The sequence below is a fragment of the Centroberyx gerrardi genome, chromosome 14 (genome assembly GCF_048128805.1).
Source record: "Centroberyx gerrardi isolate f3 chromosome 14, fCenGer3.hap1.cur.20231027, whole genome shotgun sequence".
In the NCBI taxonomy this organism is placed as follows: Eukaryota; Metazoa; Chordata; class Actinopteri; order Beryciformes; family Berycidae; genus Centroberyx; species Centroberyx gerrardi.
The window spans coordinates 23,184,528-23,209,462 of record NC_136010.1 but is presented as its reverse complement, the minus strand read 5'-3'; the positions used below and the strand labels follow the sequence as shown (position 1 = coordinate 23,209,462).

The 24,935-nt window shown below is 42.7% G+C and overlaps 1 protein-coding gene across 1 annotated transcript in view; it reads right to left on the bottom strand.

Moving 5' to 3' along the window:
* The window catches only part of ntsr1 (neurotensin receptor 1 (high affinity)), a 28,309-nt gene extending 6,218 nt beyond the window's left edge, over positions 1 to 22,091 (bottom strand). Inside the window, exons 1-3 of the mRNA XM_071918712.1 lie at positions 21,420 to 22,091; positions 6,765 to 6,966; positions 291 to 375 (exon numbers count right to left, since the gene is read on the bottom strand). Coding sequence (XP_071774813.1) covers positions 291 to 375; positions 6,765 to 6,966; positions 21,420 to 22,091 — 959 coding nt within the window. The remainder of the gene's footprint in view (positions 1 to 290; positions 376 to 6,764; positions 6,967 to 21,419) is intronic.
* Positions 22,092 to 24,935: the final 2,844 nt, after the last annotated feature.

The window sequence follows — 24,935 nt, the reverse complement described above, 5'->3', positions numbered from 1 at the left end:
AACAATATATAGTTTGGAGGGGCTAATCGTTAGAGGAGAGAGAGACTCATGGATGAGAATGACAAATGAAGGCAATCTAATCAGGAAGATTTATCTGTCCTGCTCCTGTCAGATGCTCTTAACTGATGACCCTCTAAATGATGACTTTTGCCAATGTTTGTGTGTGTGTGTGTGTGCATGTGTGTCTGTGTACATAGCATCAGTGTGTTTCCATACAAGAATGATCAAGTGGGTGTAAGCAAGTAATCAAACGATTGGAAGGTCCTCAGTGTGGAAGAATCGTTACTCACTCAGGCCAGTCGGAGATGTAGCAAAACATGAGGCGCCGGGCGTGATAGGGCAGCCAGCAGACGACGAAGGCTATGACCACCGCTCCTACACACAAGGGGAGGAGGAGAGACGGCATCAGAAGTGGAGAGAAGCAAAAAGTATAGCAGCACAACACATACAATGTACAGGGGCAAAATGAGGGCAACCACCACCAACACCACACACACACACACACACACACACTTCCCTGTCTCAATCACCCACTCCTACTCCAAAACCCAGTGATGATGTATGTAAATCGTTCTGCACGTCAACACGGAAACAAAAAACTTGAAAATGAAAGGACAAAGACACAAATAAGATTTTCAAAGAGTGAAAATGGTTTTCCATTGTCTTCAACTCTCTGCAGGATTGATTCCTACATACAATTATGCATGCCGCGAGCGCAGCGTTCCTCAATTAAACTGAATCTGATTCACACAAAAATCAAAAACACAGGGGAAACTAACCTTTCAGTTTGAAAAGAATTAAAAATAGCACCTCTTCCCGACAAGGCAGAGTGAGTCATTCATGGCAAACCAACCATGGAGCTGAGGATGGCACAAATCAGTGGTTCATTCAAAGCATTGTATTGTGTTGCTTTAACAGGATGAATTCAGAGGCTCTGTGATCACTGCCCTGCAATTTTCTCTGTTGCCTGTTATCTCCTTAATCTTCTCTTTTCTTCTCTTCTCTTCTCTTCTCTTCTCTTCTCTTCTCTTCTCTTCCCTTCTTTTCTGACGAGTGCAATCATTGATCCCACTTGTATTGGTTAACTCAAACACCCATGTATTTCTGTATTTCTGTCCATGTCATGTCATGTGATTGGATGCCAAGTGGCACTTAGATGCACTGAGGGAGAGGATTGCGTAGTGAAACTGTCCTAGGTATTGTAGCCTGAGCTAACCCTCCTTGTTATCCCTTCTGTCGATATGCCTATGTCAATACAATTTCATCACCTTTTTCAGCCTCTCCTGCCCTGTTACGTTCAATATATCTTCCTTTGCAAGATTGGGTTCAAATTGCCTTCGGAAGAATGGGCTCAAACCACTCATTTGAAGTTCAAATTGATATCTCTCCTCTAACATATCTCTGCTGTGAAACCTCTGCGGTGGTGTTGTGCCTTTTTATAGGTTTCAGCTTCCTGAAACCAGTATGGCGATTTTGCTCTATATTGATTGTCCTCTATGTATGTAACCCATTGCTATTTAGCAAGTAATGAAAGGTTAACACCCATGATGATCCTTTGAGTCGGTGGATAATGCAAATGTCAAAGTAAGTGTCACTGAGTGGCCTCGCCTTGTACTGAACTATACTATTTTTGGATAGAGAATAGAGAAGTGGGCTTGTGACCGGAAGGTTGCCAGTTCAACTCCCCAGACCAGCTGGGAGCTTGTTACTGTATATGCATACATATCTGTCAGATGTAAAGATAAAGTCAGTTACATTCTTGTAGGATAATGCGGCAATTTAATGAATCACACTGTAGACTATGTTGATATTCATTCAGTGCAAATAAATGGTTACATATGTTTCAAGTCAGTAGGCCTGCTGCCTGTACAGTTAAATAAAGTAAGAGATGGTCAATCTGGAATTCAAACATATAACTTCTGCTGCTTACTGTCTGTTTAATCTATAACTGCTATGCTGTATCCCACACAATCCCCTGCCCATCTAAACTGGGCATTATACAATTAACTTGTGAACATCACACTGCCATTGTACTGGGTAGCTCCGAGGTGTAAATGTGAGTAACTGTGAGTGCTAAGCAGGATTTGGCTGAAAAAAGAGCATGCATGAAATAAGCCAAAGAAAAGCAAACCATAAAAATCTATGATCCCTAATCACTTATGTAGTGTTTGTACTGCATTTCATCTTTGGCAGCATCTGTTAATTGACCTGCAAACACCGTACAGGTAAATGAGTCCATGTTTTCTGCTGTGGAAGAGGAAATATATGAAACTTCTGAAATAGCAACAGCTAAAATATTTGCAGAGTCAGCAGCCATCTAAGTTTGGGTCCTGCTACATAAATCACGATTCACCCTCACTGCCTCAGGCTCACATTTAATGAAGACCAAGGCTTAGCTAAATAAACTGCTTCCTGGCCACAGAAAGCAAATATCCAAAGGCAATCTCTGATGTTATTCAACCAAGGGATAAAGTATATAAATTTAAATTAAGGATTAAAACTAAGACTTAGTTAGGATGAGGCCAGCCACAGAGGATGCTGGGAGGATGGAGGGGAAGGAAGGTCAAAGGTCACCCCTCTACAGCATGTGAATAACAGGATAACCTCATTGCCCTGTAAGACACTGTAATTAATGGTATTTTTGTTTCATATACCACTCCATTTACAGAGAGTGAACCAACAAACTCTCGACTAGAAGGAAACCTTTTAAGCTTTCGGCCAATTTCAGGCAAAACCCATGACTCTGCTTTCACCAACAAACAAAATCCACAGATGGATTTGGATTTTGCTATTTTGAGTCTTGCTGTTTTTTTTTTTTTTTTTTTTTGGGGGGGGGGGTGGGTCAAAAAGTCAAAACGCGGACTTTACAGGAAGCTTGCCCAGTGCAACTTTGAAAGGAGCAGTTATCATTGCACGATAAGCCAGTTACACAACAGTTATCTAACAGATGCTTCTATGCCAATTTGTACGCCTGTCAGAGAGATTACATCGGGCCTCAACTTCTTAGATTCTTGACAACATCCGTTTCCTCTTCGCGGCTCTCGTGGCTCTGTGAGCTTCAAGGCTGAGATTGTCTTCAGGCGCTGAATTGCAGCTTAGGTATTCTTCAGGAGACTCTTTGGATCCAGCCAAGTGGCCGTGCTGTCGCCTAAGTTCACAACAGTGATTACTCTGTAAATGTCAACTACACTCAGTGCTCTTGGTTTCCCGTACTGCTCACTAACATGCAATTGTTTGCTGAAAATTCAACACTTCTCAAAAGGGCAACGGTCAGTCTGTTTGCTTCATTCAGCTGTCAAGCACATCAACAGACACAGACAGATACGTACGGGCATGCTCAAAGACAAACACACACACTCAAGCAGCAAAAACAGAGTGAGAGAGGATGGAGCCAGCATGCTAAAGGGTTCCATGTGTGTGTGTGTGTGTGTGTGTGTGTGTGTGTGCAGAGGCAGATTGCTTGCGCTACACCCATGCAGTCCATCACAAGGCCAGTGGCAGAAAGGGATCTCATTTGTCCAGAGTCTATTCCAGCATGGCAGCGCTCTCCTCAGCTCTCTGCCCATCGCAGTCTGTCACCGTCAGTCCGTCCCACATTATGCCCTCACACTGACCACCACACACACACACACACACACACACACACACACGCAAGCTCAACTCTCAGCCATTTATCAAAAAAAGTTCTACTGAAACCCATCACAACTCCTCCACTGTCACAACTCTTAAAGATATATGGCTCTAGTGTATCTACTTCGCCATGCAGTTCCCAAATACAAATAAAGTATTATAAAGAAAATCGTGCCACGGTCCAGCTGCTTTCCCCTTGAACCCTCTGCATTTTTGTTAGGAATAAATCTCCACTAGTGCAGCCACCTTTATCCCAACTTTCCTGTGCCTCCCCTCATGTACAGATTCAGTATAGTCCCACAATCATGTGATGGCATACAGTTCTGTCTGAATACGAGAAGAGGATTGCGGATATTCACAGCTAAGGTGTGAAGAGTCGTCTTTGAAGCTGCATCAGGCAATTTCACACGCAGGCAGCGAGCGGTAACTGAATCTTCTTGAGGACTTAAGTACCCAGAAATCATGTAATGTGACATCAGTGAACTGTGCGCTCATGGCCTAAATGTCTTCTGCTTAGTGGCTGAAGGCGGTGAAGAGGTTCAGCCATCGTTGGTGGGTCCAGCTTTCTCTGAAGGAAGCGCTGCGGTTTAGGAGACAGTTTTTGTATTTTGCTTTGAAATTTTGATTCATTTCTTCCTGTGTGTGGAGAAGATTTCCCACCAGTTACCATACTCAACACCTGAATTCATTTCATTTGGCCAAATCTACGGGGTCTCAATTAGTGGGGATGGGACTCTTCTCTACTGGTTGATTTAGGCTGATAAAACAGGTGTATTTTTATGTAAAAATCAGCTTTAAATTTTCACAGTAACCATTTTTAATTCTATACTGCTCAATAGACAAGACTTGATTTGTAGACAATGATTTTCTCAAGTGGTGTAAACTGTGAGCGTCCAGTTTTAGAAGGTGAAGAGTCTCCTGGCTGACTTGCATTTGCCTCTTGCTGACCGCGGCTCTGCGGTGAAAAGAAAACCTTAAGGGCGTGGGCAGTAGCAAGCTCTCAAAATCTCAAGCTAGTCTAGAAAACAGACCCATTCTGGACAGAGTTCAATAGTCTTGGCTGTATTTGTATCTATATTGTGGGAAGGGGAAAAAACAAAAATCCCATCTGATGTTGAATGAATTGAAATTATGAGACAACTGGAAAAAGATTGCCTAATTGTGAGAAACTGAGGGTTGAATTGTGACCCATTCAAATTGGGGCACACATAAAAGATAGCAGGACAAATTGAGAGAGAGAGAGAGAGAGAGAGAGAGAGCTGGGACGTGAATCTATGTCCCATTGTGGTCACTGTCACCGTCTGCAGGGAATATAATTGATGAATAGAAAACCTGAGGCACATTACAGTGAAGCTTATTATGCCTCTACATTACATCGCGGTAATAAGGATGACAATCAGAGTCAGATTATTATTAGAAATCATTTCAAAGTCATTTTCTGTAACTGATTGAAATTGCCTGGCATTATCAAACCAATTGGATGGCCACAGAGTGCAAAACACTGCTCATCTTGCAGCAGGACAAGCCCGAGGAACGGCTGGCGTGATTGGGAGTATCAGAACCAAAATTGGACCCATCTGGCGACGACATTCACCCTAATCAAATTAAGCTTTCCATTCAACCTGTGATATGATGATATAGGTCATAATAAGGAATGCTGAATCATTACTGAAAGACGTTATGAGTGTTATTAAACCATGAGTAAAGGCCAGGAATGTTAGACGGAAAAAAAAAAAAACCTGGGAGCTGCAGTTCCCCAGTGCTCAGTGAGGCATTTAGAGTTTGTAGGCTGTTTAAAGTTGGTGCTGCCTGATGTGGATGACTGAGTGACAGCATGGGAAAAGCACAACTGATATTATTATGTCATTAATGATAATTAACTCATGTGAACTTCCAGAGAAAAATATCTGAAACCTACTGAGGAAACCAGCTAGGGGTAAACTGCCATGGAGATCAAAGCCAGAAATGCAGAATTTATTTTTTATTTTTTATTTTTTTGCCATTGATTGATTACATTTGCAGAGACAGATGGACAGACGCATAGACGCATATACATTACATACACATTCACACACACTCACATACACACACACACACACATACACACATTATCACACACATACATTATCTCATATTAAATGACATTAAGTCTTCTTAGTTGCACTCAGTGATAGTGGTGGTAAATTCATAGTAGGCTATACATTATAGTAAATAGTATTACATAGGTTATTTGAGTCTTTTAAGATAAAAAGCATATATGAGTGGATTTCTGAAATGAAATCGGTTTTATTATTTACATTGGCGGCTGCTTGAACTTATATATTGGTGGTTGGACTCATGATGACCATCAACTGCAGGTCATACTGTAGTGCAGCCACCTTTATATTTACCACAGTGTCACTGAATGGCTCTTAAACTAACAGCCCTGTTCTTGTCCTGCAGTGTGAGGATGACAGGAGAAGGGACTGAGTGAAGGGAGGGAGGAGGGATGGAGAGCAGAGAGATGAATATGGCTGTGTGGAGCAGTGAGGGTTATCTTGACTTAACTACTACTCTGCTGCTCAGTTGGTGTGAGAATCGCAGATCACTGACAGCTTGATGGAGCGACTAAAATGGATGTGTAATGGTCTTGCTACGTGTGTGTTCAAAAGCTTTTGGAGAGTTGGGGGAGCTACTTTGAAAATCGAGTTTTACGACCTGCCCACTTACTTCACTTTGGAAGAAGCTGAACTACAGCAGAGCTGCCCTCCAGAGACATCTAGCTGTGTTAAGCAATGAGCTTAACACAGTCGGGGCTGGACAGTGTAAGTATAACGTCTGGGCCTTTAGAAGTCAGGATGAAAGAAAGAAGAGGAGGGTGCACTGGGTCCAATGAGGCTGAATCAGGACATGAAAGGCAGTGTTAAAAAAAAGAAAGCATATGATGATGAATAATGAAGGGTGAATGCCATTCCCTTCTTTTATTTATAGCCAAAAATAGTTGGTAGTTAGGGTTAGTTCAAAGTTCAAAATGACAAAAAACTAATAACTACTTGAACTACTACCAAGCTACTACTTCCCCACATGGAAAGTAAGAGTGTGTGTGGCTTAGAATGTGTGTGTGTGTGTGTGTGTGTATGTGTGTGTTCACTTACGGAGCACCAGGACGCCGTGGCGAAGTGACTGAGCGCGGTTGGGCTCCACGGTGACGCTCAGCATGGTGGGGTTGCCCCCAACGATGCACACCCGGTTTTCTTGCTCCGCCTCTCGGAACATGCGCAGCAGCTGATTGGCTATGACCCCGTTCAGCGCCGATATGGCCGCCATGGGAACCACAAAGGACAGAAACGCGTTCACCTGTTTGGGGAGAAACGGGAGAAAGCTGGTGAAGGATGGTTATCTTTTAGTTTTGTTTTAAAGTCTAGTTTTGCCAACATCTTTGGTGCTCAGCGCTCATTGCTGTGGTGTTTCTGCTCTGCTCTTCCCAGACATCACCTGTCAATCAAACAGTGTGTCCAGTACTGTGACGTCTTTTTCCTTGGATTTTCATGAACTGGATATAGGTTGGATCACTAGAAAGCAGCAAAACTGTTACTGCACATTATTACTTTAAGACAACCAATATGACAAATATTGCACACCAACAGGGCAGCCATTAGTGAGTGAGAAAGGATTAGATAGAGGATTAGTAGATACCTAGTGAGAAAGAGGGACCATGGACGAGGTAGAACATGAGCTGTGCAGGGAAATCATGTAGGGGGAGAGAGGCGGGGGGGGGGGGGAGAAAAGGGGAGAGAGGTGAACGAGAATTGGGAGAAGATAGGATGGGAGAAAGTGAAGAAAGTTAGCAACCAATGCAATGCAGCCCTTTCATTACATTAACTCAGCAGATATATGAAACAGTAATTTGTGTCTCTCCCTTTGTTTTCCCTGGCAAAGGAATGATGAAAGACGTATTGATTTTAAATTTTTAAAGCAATTCAAAAGTTGCCCAGAAACGCTCGATGGAATTATGTTTTATGAGTGCCAACTTTGATCAAATTCAGAATGGAGAGTTTTGCAGAAATCATTTCCCTCACACTGTGCTGCCTCGCTGTTGATAGAACATGAAAGAGGGAGAGTAAAGTGAGCAGTGAAGATTGAGTGAGAAGAAAGGTGGGTGGAGAGAGAGAGAGAAAGAAAGAGAGAGAGAGAGAGAGAGAGAGAGAGAGAGAGAGAGAGAGAGAGAGAGAGAGAGAGAGAGAGAGAGAGGAGGTGCTGCTTGGCTCCAGTTATGACAGCTGACTACTGAATGGAACGATTGGATACATTAAATATGACAGTGTGACTGTGTGTATATGTGCATATACTGTGTGAGAGGAAGATAGCGAGAGAGAGAGAGAGAGAGAGAGAGAGAGAGAGAGAGAGAGAGAGAGAGAGAGAGAGAGAGAGAGAGAGAATGCATGTTTGTTTGGATGTGTGCAGTGTTCATTTGTGCAGATATTTGCTTAATTAATGGAACTGAACAGCTTTTGGATCATTTCCCCCCCCCCAGCATTCTCTCTCCTCCTGCTGACATCGCACACAGAGAGAGAGAGAGAGAGAGAGAGAGAGAGAGAGAGAGAGAGAGAGAGAGCTGTTGTTTTTTCAAGGGATAATCTTGGATGAAAAATGTTAATGGATTTAATGAACAGGCTGGCTGACTTCTGAGGGTTCCCTGCCTCCAAGACAATGATGACTGATTAAAGCTGAAAAGGAGAACAGAAGAGAAACAGCAAGGCAAACCCCAGCTTGGGTGAAAATAAAAACATAAATTATGAAAAGCAGCCAAGAGCTTGAGCAGTTAATGTGAACAATTAGGACTGGAGTGCAGGGAGACGGAGATATTAGGGAGAGATGGGGGAGTAGAAACCCAACTTTTGACATTTCGATGCATATAGCAGGTAAATTAACTTAAAACGCAAGAATAAGGTTCACAAAACTTGCTTCATATTTAGCAGTTTCATGTTAGGCCTACATACAGGCCTTTGAGGCATTCCTTTTCCAGCTTTAACTGTGTACAATATGACACATATCTAATGTTGAGGACACACTCCTCTAATCTCCCTCCTTGTCCCCGGAGATTTACGACCACATGCTCTACCGCCTGGTTTCTTAAACTGTGAGGTGGGACTGAAAATGGATGGCGGGTCTATTTCTGGTGGCCTCCCACCCTGATAAGAACACCAATATATTTTAATGAGATGCTGTTTTTTCACTTGGGACCTGGGTTTAAAAGTCCAAAAAGAAATTATTATACAGTGTATGGACACTGGGTTGATGAGGTGTAAGAACTTGGCATCACAGAGCATGCTGGGAGCATTGGTGTTTCTCTTAAATTATAAAACAAAGCTGATTCCAAAGCTGATTTAATATAAATTTTTACAGTGTTATAATATCAGATTTAGAATTTTGATTTCTTTCTCTTTTTTATTGATCCCTATAAGAAAATTCTCTTTCCCTTAACTATCATATCTGATGAAGCAAATTACTACCGTCAAAATTGCACCAAACATTAATATTTTTAATTTCTGTGTCCCCAATAGTGAGCAAAAATATATATTTTTTTAAATTGCAAGCTAACAAGCCATTACACATTGACTTGAACATCTGCTGTTGCAACATTTCTATGGCCACATTAAACAAGAAAACAAGAGATTACACTAATCCTTCTCGAACCCTTTGTCTGTTTCTCTGGTCGGAAACCAACTGCTTCACTCATGACGACTTCTGTGTCACATTAGAGGCTGAAATGTAGTGTATAAATAAAAGAGACGGAATCAGTGAGTTTCTGGAGGGCTGCCTGAATACCAAGTGCATCCTGGTGGAACTCGCCAGTGAAGCCTGAGCATTAGCACTACAGTATCATCATCATTACCACCATTACAGATATTATAGATACCCTCAGGCTGCGGCTCAGCCAAATGAAGCCATTCACGCGTGTGTACGTGTGAGTGTGTGTGTGTGTTTGTGTGTGTGTGTCGCATTTGGATGGGCCCAGCGACATCTGCCAAAGCTACTTTGATATGACCCCAATGGGGCAACGAGAGCTGGGGCAGGTCATGAGCAGTCAAACATTCTGAGGACATTAAAGCATTTCACTTTTTCACTTTCAGGTCGTTTTTTCAGTCATGTCTCAGTGTCACAGTGGCAGGTTTATGTCTCATAAATACTGTACTAAACTAACTAAAGTAAGGTAGAAAGTCAAGAAAAGAAAACATGAACTAGCAGCTGACCTTCAGCTATATTACTGTATTGAATGCACATATAGCAGACCCTCCTGGTCAGTATAAATATTTGGGTCTCTCTGGCATTAAATATTTAACTTTCTAACTTTACTCAGGGTCAGATATTCCGACCAGTAAGGAAAACAGCAAGGCCATGTCTGTCAATATCAACTGACTATCAATGGCTATCAACTTGTGAAAATTTAAAGTTTACATTTACCTGTGAGAAAACATGGAATCTTACAGACATTGATGGTTTTCCACATATGTATGCTGCTTTTATTTCATATAGGTGACTGTAACTGCAAACATACAGTTGCACATAAAGCAATTCAGTTCAATTCAACATATTTGATAATGTTTTGGTGTTGAATAAAAAAATCAATGACGCTGTTTTTATTCTAACAGCTATTTACTGTTATATTTGCCATTAAAAGAGCATTACACTGCAGTACTCTCAGAAAGTAAGTGTACTTTCATGTTCTCACTGCTTAGACAGCAGCAGATACAGTGTAGGTGTCACATACCAGGCTCAGATCTGAACTCGCGTGGGTGTAAAGCCCCGAGAGTCTGCAACTAGAAACGTGAGTTGACTGCTGAGGGGGAACGTGAGGAGGCGCCGGCTCTTAGCAAACAAATAAAAGCACTAATGCTTTGCTGAGTCACATGTTCGGCAGCCAAAGCTGTCTGCCTTTTGGCAAAAGATGTTCACCTGGAATATCTATTTCAGAACAGCGTGTAATTGGGAAAATAAAAGCAGTCCTTCACCTGCGTCTTCTGGCAGGAGAACAGCAAAACACCCCAGAGGTTTAAACAGCATCAATAAAAAATACTGTTGTGTCTTTATGTGTGGTAATAGCTTGCATTTTGGGCTTTGTCAATAATATGGTTTGATTTGTTTCCACACCAACGCTTCGGAATCTGGATGGCCCTGAACCTAACACCACACATACTCATACACGCACGCATATGCACACACAAAACCACGCGTAGACACACACACACACACACACTGGCAGCTGCTCAGACAGAGGTTGTAAAATGAGAAGAAAGGATGTGGTTTGATTAATGAGTGATGCTGTACATGGCGGGGCAGAGCAGGCAGGAGGGGAACATGACCCGTTTGATTGGAAATCACTTAATGAGGCGATACTGGAACAAGCAATTACTGGAGACGAGGGCTAACAAGGTTTAGATGCTCACAACCGTTTCCACTCCAGCCTTCATACGCTGCCGGGTTTTTGTTTAACTTTTTTGCCAGCCAACACTCTCGGTCTCGTTATTTTGATTTGAGATGAGAGACAGGCAGGTTTGGTAGATGTTTGGATTCGGTGTGTGTGTGCCGTGTTTTCACCACTTTTGTCTGGCAGACATCAGACCTTTTGAGCATCAAGGTTACTCAGGCTTTTAGCTGGCATGGATATTCCATATAGTAGGGGTGTTAAGAGATGCTATTATCTGTATTCTTATCTGTTTTTGTATTTGTATTGCTTTAAATCCAAATGGGCAGAGCTTAAACCAGAAGTGGGAAGAGAAACCAGTCAAGTTATATTTTGTTGAATATGTTTTCTCTACGATTACAGGCATTAAAACATCTGAATAATATTGAAAATATTCTGAAAGGAAAAAAATAAGCGGGTCAAATGCATTATTTGTGCTTTGCCAAATATGGTATTCGGATTCGGGAACATCCCTCACACAGGTATATGAAGACAGAAGCACACATAACACCCTTGCATCATGCACGCATGTACACACACACACACACACACACACACACACACACACACACGTTCATGTATACACCCAACACACACACATGAAAAAACCGCAAAAGGCCAAAGCCTCATCCTCCACCTGCACCTGCCTCTTTTGACGACTGGGCTTCACACCTTCTCTCTTTCTGCCTCTGTCGCCCACGCAGAGCTTAGCTTTCCCTCTAAATCAGTTTGACAAACCTCACAAGACAGATTGGATGTTTGGTGTCTGGTGTGAACAGAGCGGCTTCCCTGCCTGCGAGCTGCCGGTATGGAAAAGACGGTGTAAATATTGATCTACCAGCTAGAAGCTAGAGTTTGTGTCGTATTGCTTATGATTGCTTTGCGAGGTGTGAGGGACGCCCAGTGTTGTATGCAGCTCTTTATAGTCTACACCGCTGTTAGAAAAATGCCTATAAATTGAGCACAATGCACACATCTGTCAGCCACTGTACTGCAATACTATTGGAGACAATTAGAGAGAGAATCTGTTCCAGAAACTTGTTGGCAGCAGATGATGGTGCAGACGACAGTGCCTCATATTGTCCGCATGAGAGACTGTTCCCCTTTTCTAATTATGTTCAAGCACTTATGAGTCAATTTCTCAATGTGCAGCTTACTGTTCAGACGAAGGCCTAATTTGTTGGCAGCCCGCTGCTATTTATCATCATTTGTACAACTGAGACAAAGACAAAGTGATATGCAAAGTGATATGGTTGACCTGTCTTTTTTTTTTCTTCGCACTCACAAGCTCTCCACTTTTTTTTTTTTTCAATTAGCAGCATGAGATCGGACTTTCCCTTTGTCTTTCCCTTTAGATTTCACGCTGTCAAAAATGAAACAAATTAAAGTATAAGAACACAAATTTTACACAAATTTTACAACGTAACTAATAACAGATGACAAGATTTTATAACATATTACTACAAAAAACAAATCCATTACCCACAACACTGCTCCCAACCGCCATTACTCCCACACAAACACATAGGCCTATACACAAGCACTGCTGTTTGGATTCTTGCACAACTTCTGTGTTTCCACAGCTCTTTGCCTCTGCGTTGTTAATGCAGTCTTATCACCTCGCTCTCTGAGCCTCCAGCTGTTGTGGCCACAAACAAATTACAGCTGGCTGCTCTGACTTAAGTTGCCCACAGCCAGTGTCTCATACTGGCTGTGGGCATTTCTCCAGTGAAACTCATTGCAAACTTTATGAATATCATTTTTTTCCTTTTCTTACCTCATTTTCAACACAACATTTGTCACAGTCTCACCCTGTCTGTCATGAGGAAAACCACATTAAGGAATTTTCCAAGTTCACATGCGACCAAGGGAAATGTGCTTTAAAAGAAACATTCCCTCTAATGTTCCTGTGAGCTTGGACAAATGACTTAACATTTTGTGAACAACTCTGTCCCAAAGCTTTAATCAGGGAAAGCTAATAGTGTGCGGCACTTTCTGGGGCTGCTCAGTTGACTGAACCCTTTGTGAAAACTATTTTCTTAAGATTTTACACAGATATGAGTTTAGATAACAGCTAAACTTGTGGACCAGAAAATTCAGACACATTCCTAGAAAATGACTCTGGCCGCTGTCTCACTCTCCACAAAGTCAGTCTCCAACTCACTGCCAATGAGAATATGTTTACATGCACACTAATAATTTGATCATAACCCCATTAACGCAATGCTCTGTCTGAAATTGTCATGAAAATGCCTTTATCTGTTTATTTTAATCGCATAGCTTTCTGCTCAATGTCAAAGGTCACAGACGCAGTAATGTGATTTAAAAAAATATATATTATAGGCATAGTACATGTGAATGCTATATTGGGGATGATTTCCGCTTCAGGTTTTCCATCTTTGTGTATCTGACCAAAAAAAAAAAAAAAAAAAAAAAAAATCCAAGTGTCCAGAAGTAAAATTCTGTTCTTATCCTCCTCTACAGCTATATTCAATATAGCTCAATCATATGATTGATGTTGTTTACCAAACCCTCCTATGCAGTTTAGACTGTAACCACACATTTAGTCATCCTGTCACATTGTTTCTGGACTCTGCGATGCCGTTGCACAATAACACAATTTCAGTGACGGCAGCTATATATTTCTACAGGAACATTTAACATGCGAGTCCTTCAGGAACGCAGCATCTTGTTTACATCATTGTATCTGGCCATTTTTCATAAGGTCTCCATGGTTACATAATACTCAACACTTTCTCCCCATACCCATCTCTCTCTCTTTGTTATCATTCTCCTCCTCCTCCGAGCGCACATACAATTGCTGGAATGGCCGTGGTGAAGCGATGAAACGACTGTACTCCTCGCTTTCCTATCAAACAGGGAGGTGGAACACAAAGCCAATTTATCCTTAACGGAAGAAGAACAGCATTAAATTAACTAAAGTGGTGCCACTGACACGCTCACTCTACTCCGACCCCCTTTTTTCTCTCTCTGACAATAATAGATGTTCTCAGTTATTGTCTTGTTCCTTCAATTTCATCTCGCTGTCTGTATCTTTTACCGGGAAAATGCATCTCCTGTCCAGACCCTCCCCTCCCTGCATGTTCACACACCACTTTATTCACCAAGAGGAAACATAAATACATCTCTCTCTCTCTCTCTCTCTCTCTCTCTCTCTCTCTGTCTTGCAAATCGATGGCTGTTCTTTGCAGCGTCTGTGCCACTACGTGCATCAACACTAGCCTTGTCTTTGTATACTAAAGCGGAAACTAAACTGGATTTCATTTTAAAGCTTGTTAAAAGCATCAGCACAGGTACAAAGGTAAAGAAAAAAAGATGATTGAATCGACCTGCGCTCTGAAGCTAGGTGGCCTTTTGTCCGCCCAGCCGCTGAAGATGAATGAAAGAGAGAGTGACGCAAAACCTAAAAGAGAGATTCTAGAAATAGCCAAACTCATCATCTAGACAATAATGAACTTTGAATAGCAATCTCACTATCTCTCACCCTCACAAGTCTTTTTCTATTTTCTTGCACCTAGTGTTAATTACCTTAGACCTTCTAATCTTAGAAGAGCAATATTTTACCAGCGTGTCAAAGGTATAAGAGCAGAGCAGATGTGAGGCCGGAGTGGAACTTAACTGTCATATTGAGGCACTGATCAACTGAAATGCATCGGGCTTTTCTTTTGCCTCATATGTAAATTTCTCTGAAAGGTTTGACCCAAAATGACTTATTGTGCCGAAATTCCTTTCTTATTAATTCAGTATTTTTTTTAAATGTCACGATTAAATCCCAAAAACGATTATTTTACATATGTATTCAATAAAAAAAAGTATTACAATTATTGCACTGAAATAATAACTCAATAATAAGATAATTACCCTCATTTACAAGACACACTGCTCTGCAAATTGCCATGACCTGGTTCCATACTGTTCATATCCAAATAGACATCTATCTTGCTTACTACAGGGAATAATCCAAATATTTACATCATTTGACATTGTTTAAACAAAGGTCTCTGTGCAGGCTACACGCCACATGATTTGATAATCGCATACATATTCAAGCATCTGGCTCTAGTCTATAGGATTGTCTCTGTAACATCCACTGGCCTGGGGAATCTGAATGTGGTTTCATACAGTCCCTACCTCAAAAATCAAAGTGTCTCGTCCTTACTATGCAGAGAACCGACACACAACCTCCCCGCTGCCATTCCCTCTAAACTAGTTTGGCCTCATCCTTCACTGGCAGCCTCATCCTACCTCCCTGGCAGTGGCGACTTACATTAGTGCACACACTCGGACACACACACACACACACACACACACACACACACACACGCACATTTATACAAACATGCACCCATATATGCATGCACACACACGTAATCACACATTTGCACACACACAGCAAATGTAAAAGTGTTCAAGAACTGGATATAGGTTGAATCACTATTGTGTTATATGAATCAGCAATAGAGAGTAGCAAAAAGGACAATTACCTATTTGAAAAGGTTGCAGATTATTACTTTAACCCTAAAATCGTGAAAAAAAGTGAGGACCGGAAAACATGTCCTCACTTTGGTGGATTTTCCATATCTTCCCATCCTTGTGAGGACATTTGGTGCAAGTACACACACACACACACACACACACACACACACACCTCCACACACACACACACACACTAATATTTTCTTGTTTGGAACAGGCTATGCTCTACTTGGATAAACTGGACCGGGCAAATCCAAGCGCCAGCCCAAAGCTCTGCTCCACTCCCCCTCTTATTAATCAACAGGCTGGTAGAGATTTTGTCTCCAAGGCCAAAGCTCCATTTTTCACTCTCAGTCGTGCTGTTGCTGCTGCTGCTGCTGCTGTGAGGATGTAAACATAACAGAGGTTCTGTTCTGTCTATGAGCCAACAGGGTCTGGACTTGTTCCTTTGGAGAGGAAAGGCAAACAGGAGGCTACTGGATGTAGCCTGGGGAGGATGTTTAAAAGAGGATTCCTGACACTCTCTTTTCATCACCTGAGGCCATGTAAATCCACTTCAGACAATCACTATTCAAATCTATGTAGAAGATGACGTTGGGTTTCACAGAAGCTTCAAGACAACGAAGATGGTTTTTAGGGAAATGATTTATTGAGATGAATTTGGGGCTAAAGAGTGTTCTTTCTAAGGGTTGCAGGGCTTCAGAGTCATTCAGTTAAACAGACTCACACCTGAGAGTTGCCCCCTTTATCCTGTGTTGTTGACTGGTGAGCAGTTGGGGATGAAGGATCGCACAAAGCCACCTCAACGGTATCAAGAGAGGGCAGACCGAGACAGAATAGAGATTCAAACACAAGCCTGATTCTTTGACGTTCAGTGTAGCACCCCCATTTTTAAAAGGTGTCATCTGTACATGTGGCATTTTAACATCAATAAATCACTACCACATTCAGTGTAATTACCATAAACATAAAACCATTGCTGAGAAGATTAGCAGCCTCTACTGGCCTCTATGCTGCACTTTACATTGTGTGCCACCAGGTCGGATTTCATAGGAAATCTCCTGGATTGCTTTACGGCACAAACCGAGATTGCTTTATGGCACAAAGCAGGAAGAGGGTGCTGTTCTCCCAGCAAACAGAGCTCAAGCTTCTCACAATGGCAGATGGTGGAACGAGTGAAAGACAGAAGAACATGTTGATCCTCTTCAGCTGTGGCAGAAAGGCGGAGGGGGCACAACCAGCAGGAATAGGAAGCAACTGCATGGGTTTATGGGAAATATTGTCTTAATTTTGAGAACACTAGCACTAATACCACTGACATGAGATAGAGGCTCTCAACTGTCTCGGCACCTTTAAATAGAAATTGACCCTTGGAGTTGTGCCATTTACAAGAATTCAAGAGGATTCATGAGTTAGAGCACATAAAATCAACAGCCTACTGAACCAAGAAACTCCCATAGGAATGATGAATAATGCAGATGAGGGATTATTTGAGTCATATATTTGCCTCTTGCCTCTGAGATGCAAGCCCATCAACCAGGCGAGGCTGTGTCTCTTGTTTTTGAGCTCCAGGCGCAGGACAGACTCTACAGCCACGGGGCAGATACTCCTGATAGAGGACCAGGAGGGAACAACCAGATAAGCTATACGCATGAAGCCGCTCCGAGGGAACAGAGAAGCGGGAGAATTCAATCACTTTACCAAGATCAGCATCGCTAGAAGCTCGCCATAGGATGACACACACACACACACACACACACATATAAAGACACAAAGAAACAAATTACTCCCAAATACAAAATGCTTGCACACACACAGACATACACGTGTGATCATACTAGCCTCTCTCTCTCTCTCTCTCTCTCTCTCTCTCTCACACACACACACACACATACATGCAAAGAGAAAGACACATCTGTTGTGGCCAGTGGGAGCCGTAATTACATCTGCTGGGCTGTTGTGTATTTCCAGAGGAACAGGATCTATTGTATTGTATGATGAAGGATGATATGCTGGCATGTTCGTGTGCTGCATCCCAATGTCAACCTGGTGCACAATTGTCATTTGTGTGTATGTGCATTTGTACGGGTGTTTGTGAGTGCTTGTATGCATAGCAAGTGTATGTGCATGGGTATGATGTAGAAGGCTGGGTTGTTTATTTATAGTTATGTATACTGTGTACGTATATATGATTATCAGAGTTGGAGTGATGGATTGCAATTAATCTGATAACAAAAGTTACAGTACTCTGATTATTTTTGAAAAAAGTCGAAAAAGGTTGGATTTGTTACTATAGCCTGAAAGGAAAAAGGCATTTTGGTTAAACTGTCAGATTATAGACAGATACTGTATATTTTTACATAATTCAAAATGGTCGTTGATGATGGTAATAATGCAATCGAACAACAGCTTGTAACTTATATGAAATGGTTTAACCATCTAATTCAATGGATTTTGGAGGCAAAGTAACCCAGAAGTCATTGAAAGTAATCAAATTAACTTAATCACTTAATAAGCAAACATCTGTTATCTTTAACTGGTTATGCAGCTGTTAAATAACCTTCCCAACCCCGTCTACTGTGTAGTGAAGCAGCCTTGGTGCTTCAGCCTATTGGAGCAAGATGGGTTTAATGATCGCCATTGTAGAACTTCTCCATCATGTGCCATCCTACATCTCTCCTTCATCAGTTCAGCAGGAGCCAGTGTAATACACTCTTTCTCAAATAGTTATACATAACACAAAACTCATCTCTCAAATGACAAATGACAGAAGAACAAATGTGAAAAAACATATTTTTTTTTCTAAGTAATTCCACTGAGGGGTGGAGAAGAAAGAGCGCTGTCCGGCTGTAAACCCTTGTTTGCTCTCTTCATACCTTCATCTCTATGTGTAGTGATTTTACAAGCAGTTTACACGATGTGTGAATTGGCCAATCATGTGTTCGTCCCTCTCCGAAAGGGGCATAGTTCAAAAATAGAATGACCCTCCCTCTACACAGCAGCATGACAACCCTGCATACTGTAGATGTAAATAATAGGGTTGAGTTGGCCAAACACAAAGCGAAAAACGCTACTGTGTCTGCCAGGAGGCAGGCAACCAATTTACAAAATGTTTGTTTATAACAAACAATATAAACAATATATTGAACTTCCCACAAAGCATTGTGAAAGTCCTTTTCCCCCGGACAAATCATTTGTGTTTGCAGTGCCACAGCATGACTCTCCTCTACAACAGAAACAGAGGGTCCCCTACACAGCGGGACACCACTCTGCTCCCAACAACAAACAAGCCCACAGGTTGGTGAGAGCGGATGGCAGCACCGGCTAAATGCACAGAATATAAAATGGAAGCATAGTGTAAATGTTTGAGTTGAATGTCCACAGCACTGAGTGAAACTGTCCTCCAGTTTGCCCACGTACTCTCACAGCTGAGATTCTGCAGCCTTGAAGAAACTGACAAAAAAATCCTCTCTCATTCACTCTTTGCTTCAGCTTCTCTCTCACTCTCTGACTCCCCCTCCTCCTCTTTCTCTCTCTAATTGGTTCGTACACACTTGCGCATTTTTGGAGAGTTTCGTTTTGGAAGCGTTTTAATTTGGTGCTGTTCACCGCGGAACGGCGAAGGTGTGAAAACCGAGTAGCCATCCAATTATGCTCAGATGTGCTGCGGATGATGCAACTATTGCAATGTAGTCAAAAAGACAGAACTAAAAGTTGTTTTCATGCAGTGTGTGCAAGTGTGTGTGACGCGATACGGAGTGCCTGCCTGCACCTAAAAACCTTCTGTGGACTTCTGAAACACTGCTGAAAGTAATCCTACGTGGTTCAAAATAGACCATTTCTGCAACCCCTGGAAGTTTGCATCTGAAGGTTTTAAGGAACTGCAATAGTTCCTTAAAATAGTTCCCCCCCCCCCCCCCCCCCTCTCTCTCTCTCTCTCTCTCTCTGACCTCTCCGACTCTCCCTTTCACTTCAATTCACTTCCCTCAGTGTCACTCACTGTTGTCAAAACAACCAAAGTGTTCGGGGACCCTCCAGAGCAGCGAGGCGCCTACTGGATCGCTTTTCAATTAAAGTACCTCTGCAATGGGAGTCAGCTTATAAGGCATTTTGCATGCACACATGCACATATATTCACACACACACACACACACACACACACACACACACACACACACACACACCTCTAAAATATTGTGCAGAGGTATGGAGCGATTTGAGAGGAGATTGCCTCCACGTTGCCAGCACAATTTTTTGTGAGCATCAAACAATGCCACCAGGTCCCACTGGTCCAATCAATTGTTCCAGCCTTTACACCATTTGAAAGAAACAAAAACAGGCAAAAAACATAATCAGACATATGTGACCGCCATAAGGTAAGACTAGCGTGGGATAATGATTCTTCACTGCCAGATAATGTTCCTGTAGCCAGGCTTGTGGATGATGTGGCGTGGAAGAAGAATCATCGGCCTTGGCGCTGCTTCACGTACTAGCAGTGATGAATAGATAAAGGAAGCCGAGAGGAGGTACAAAAGCGAAAAAAAAGAAAAAAAAAGACATGGAAAAACAAACAGATGGAAACAGATGGGGGGGGGGGGGGGGGGGAGAGAAATCAGAGAGATCAATGCAGTCAAATGGGAGAGAGTAAAAACAGACAGAGCGGAAACTGCAGCTGATAACAGTGATGGTGATGATGATGATGATTATGATGATGAACTTCAAAGTCATGTACCAGGATATGATGTCACGATCCCTTGTGCTTTTAAACCATTGCTGAGTGCCTACATGGATGCACTGGAGTTACACCACAGTGATCCACACCTCACAACCATAAAACCTCATATAACCAAGAACCATGTTGGGCTGCAGATTCTAAGCATCCAGATGTGTGTGTTGTAAAGCTCCGGCCCTGAACTCCGGCTTGAGATTGGCTTTACCTTTTACATTAACTGTAGAGCAACACCATTCCTCTTAAAGAATAGCAAGGGCAGAGGGGACAGCTCCCTTGAGAAATAGTTGTTTTTTGTTAGCAGGGGCTGCCCTATTCTATTAACTGAGCATACAACAAGGTGTGTGTGTGTGTGTGTGTGCGTGTGTGTGTGCGTGCGTGAGAGAGAGAGAGAGAGAGAGAGAGAGAGAGAGAGAGAGAGAGCGTGCATGTGTGATCTCTACTGTCCTGTTTGTTCCCTCTCCTTGAAATATTTCCATTTGCCTTCTCTCTCTCTCTCTCTCTCTCTCTCTCTCTCTCTCTCACTCACACACACACACACACACACACACACACACACACACACACACACACAATAATGACTTATTGCCTATTACCTTAAGCCACAGATTCCTCTCCCATACTTGAATCAAGTGTCATTTTTGGATGCTGGCGGAGCGATCCGCTTTATTCTGCCTTGTTTCAACATAGTGACTATTGTTCATTAAACTAGTGAAACTACATTGGAAACAAGTGGAATAGCGCAATTTATCACTTCTTTTAAAAGAAGTTTTGATTATAATTTTCAGTGAAAATCAACAGGTAGCTCCGACTTACGTGAGATACCAGAGGAACATAATTGCGTAAAAGGCAATTGTGGAGGCATTCGCGCATAAAGACATATTTTATTAAGCGCTATTTCACGGCACAAATGTAGTTTCAATGACATTTTACTCAACATCCCCCTGAAGCACCGTCTTCGTGGTGACTGGGGAGTCGATATAGGTACTTATCTTCTCCCTTTCAATCCTCACCGGTGCGTAAAAAGCAATTGTGGAGACATCCGCGCGCAAAGCCTTATTGTGCCCGCACTACTGCAAGGCAGCGATGTATAAAAAGGGACATTTTACCGACACCCACCTGAAGCACCGTCTTCATGGTGACAGGGGAGACGATAGTGGTGCATATCTTCTCCCCTTTAATCACCTGCCCCATGACGAAGAGCATCGGCGTGGCCAGCGCGAAGGACGCCAGCCACATGGCGCTGATCAGCTTCTTGGTGCGGCTGCGGGACATGATGCTCTTGGCTTTGAACGGGTGGCAGATGGCCATGTAGCGCTCCACGCTCAGGCTGGCGATGTTGAGAGCCGTGGCGTAGGAGCAGCTGTCCCGGAGGAAGTAGTAGCCCCTGCACACGGCGTCCCCGAACACCCACGGGTGGTGGAACCAGATGAAGTTGTAGAGCTCGATGGGCATGGAGAGCACCAGGATCAGCAGGTCGGAGACGGCGAGGCTCGCCAGGTGGTAGTGCACGGTGCTCTGGAGGTTCTGCAGCGACTTCTTGGTCAGCAGGGTGTACAGGGTGATGGAGTTCCCCAGACAGCCGACCGCGAACAGAGCCACGTAGATCACGGTGACCACCACCTTGGAGTAAATGTCCGTGTTCACCTCCAAGTCCTCCTCCTCCGGCTGGGACGCGGCGGTTCCATTATCAAGCGGCGACAGCGAGTTATTCCCGTGGCCAAAGAGTCTCTGCGCCAGCGCGCCTAAGCCGGCCAAGTCGCGCCCTGACAGTGTGAAGTTTACATCCATAATGCTGGGAGGGAATACAAAACGATGAATGGAAACGGGGAATGTGAGTGTTGAAATTGAGTGCACATTGATTGATTTTGACTTGGACACCAAACGGAGAGGTGGAAAGCCCGTGCGTAAAAGGGAACCGACAGGAGAGTCTCTGGGAGTCGGGGGATAGGAGCTTTTATATTTGGCACGGCAGGAGGCGCGCTTGCCATTGGACCTTGTGCGGTGACGCACAGCCATTCAGCGATTGGCGCTCTTGCTGTTTTGTCCATTGATATTTCACCTTGGAAACCAAAAATAAATATGGTCTGCATCAAGGATCAGCTAACTGAGAGTCTCAGACATTTCATTTCAAGTGCGTTCCAAGAGAGACAGTTTTTATAAATCAAAAATGTGTTTTAATAGGCATGGATAATTTCTATTTTTGACACCACTTGTAAGTACCCTTAACACCAACAAGTGTGTGTGTGTGTGTGTGTGTGTGTGTGTGTGTGTGTGTGTGTGTGTGCGTGCGTGCGCATGTGTGCGCATGTTGAAGCAGTATCAGGCCTCTCTCTCTCTCTCTCTCTCTCTCTCTCTCTCTCTCTCTCTCGCTCTCCTACAGGCACACACACACTCATGCACACATACTGTATAACACCCACAGGAGTTAAAGGGCATAATGCCTGCCCACAGCTGGACCCCTACTATATCAGATTGCATTATAGAGACAGCAGTGAAGATTGCGTCTTCAGCGCTAATGACCCAATCTCAAAGTGGAGAAATATTATCATTGGACAGGCTGGAAGAAAATGTGATTCTAATGGTGAGATCACAGCTGCTGCCACTGCTGGGATCAATGTAGCAAAACAGGCTCCCTTTTCTCTCTCTCACTCACTCCCGCTCACACACACAAACACACACACACACACACACATACACACACACACACACATACACACTCCATCTCTTTACAGATAGTTTAACACCCAGTGGTACATCCACAGAAGTTACTGTAATGTTCTTTTATACATATCATTTCAATTCTTTCTGTGGGCATGTGTCTGCCTCGGAGCGCATCTACAATCTTATCTCATCTATATATTTATATGTGTCTGTGGATATGCATAGGCACACAGTGTACAGTAAAGCCTGTGTGTGTGTGTGTGTGCAGTGCCTGATATTATCTGTCTCGGCTGAAGGATGTTGCTTGGTGTCAACAACCTACTGGCCACATTTTTCACACTGTGAGGAAATGCCCTCCTTTTTTAAGTAGAAAATCTCGTCATTTTTCTTGCCGCGGGGCCAATGCCTCTCGCAGACTGTGTATCATTTTGTCTGGCTGACTGTCACCGACGGAAAGAAAAACAGATTGCGTTGCTCTCATTAACTGTTCGCGGGCCACAGGTTCGCCATGTGTGCTGTCCAGTTCCAGAGAGACCAGCGGATGTTGCTCTACGTATCTCTGAGTGTTTTTACAGTGTGTGTGGTATGGGACACAGCAGGATGTATATTTTGGCCGATGGCTTGTTCCTTATCATCTTGTCCCCCTCCCTCGGGTGGGGTGTAGGGGTGGTGGGGTGGGGGTGAGGGTGATGATGTTTTGTTTTTTTTCAGTATGAAGGACGAGGGGCAGATTTCGCTGAAATGCCGCTGAGCGAACCATAAAGGGAGCATCAGTGCAGTGTGTGGGTGTCCTTTTCCTTTTTCACTGTCAAGTTGTGTTCACTGTTTCAAGTTTTTTTTTTCATTGTGCCATCAACTGCTTCAGCTACTTGTTGTAAGCCCGAGAACAGTCATACAATATAAAGGTTGTACAGTATTGAAGTTGAATGTAGCCTACACCGCTTCTCTGTGTGTAAATATGTATTTTGCTATGTCTCCAAAAGTGACATTTTCCTGGAATGAAGAGGAGAATGTGTATTTTCTCATTGAGGCACATGTATATTGTAAGGGTTTGTAATCGGTTCAAGAGGCCCATGGCATCATGAAACTCACTCAACACATACATTTAGATTTATCTAAGACAAACAATGGAAATTCACTTATTTGGTTTTCACATTAGAGCAGCAATATAAGATAAATGTTCTTTTGCTGAGAGGACTTATCTAATATGAATGTCTCATTTGCAGTCGTCTGGTTCAGTAGATAAGGAAAATCCAGACTGAAGGGAAACACATGAGAAAAAGACAAACTACCCACTGAGTGACAAAGGCAGTCCAGTTTAATATGTTAGCCCAAGACTCCAGTTACATTTTATTTTTTGTGTGATACTGTCACACAACCCCTGCATCCCTCACAGGGAGGTCAGAGGTCAGGTTCTGCTACAGCGCAGGAGCTGGTAGGGAATCAGTGACTTTCCCAAGGACACTTCAGCAGGGTGGACGCCTGACTGTTCCACTCTACTGCCAAAAAATATGGAGTTATACTATAGTTTAAAATGACATAGTACTGTAATGCATTTTATACATTATTTTGATACATGTTAATTGATATACATAGGTAATGAGAAGCATTTATTGTGCCGAAACAATAGCAATAATACACAGTAGACAGAATGCATGGTTTGAAAATGCATTTTATTTCTTTACTTTTTTGTGATAAGACATCAATCAATCAATCAATCAATCAATCAATCAATCAATCAATCAATCAATAAAAGAAAATCAATTTTATGTTTTAAAACCCAGCACAATGTGTAAAACTATTGGTTAAAAGACATTATAGGCATTGGTTGAATTAATAAAGTAAGCAATGTCAACAGCCAGCAACATACAATTGTGGAACACATAACTTTCACTATATAGGCCTACTATATATACAGTATATACTACACTTATCAATACAGGTGCAATAAGGTTTCTGGAAAAGAATATT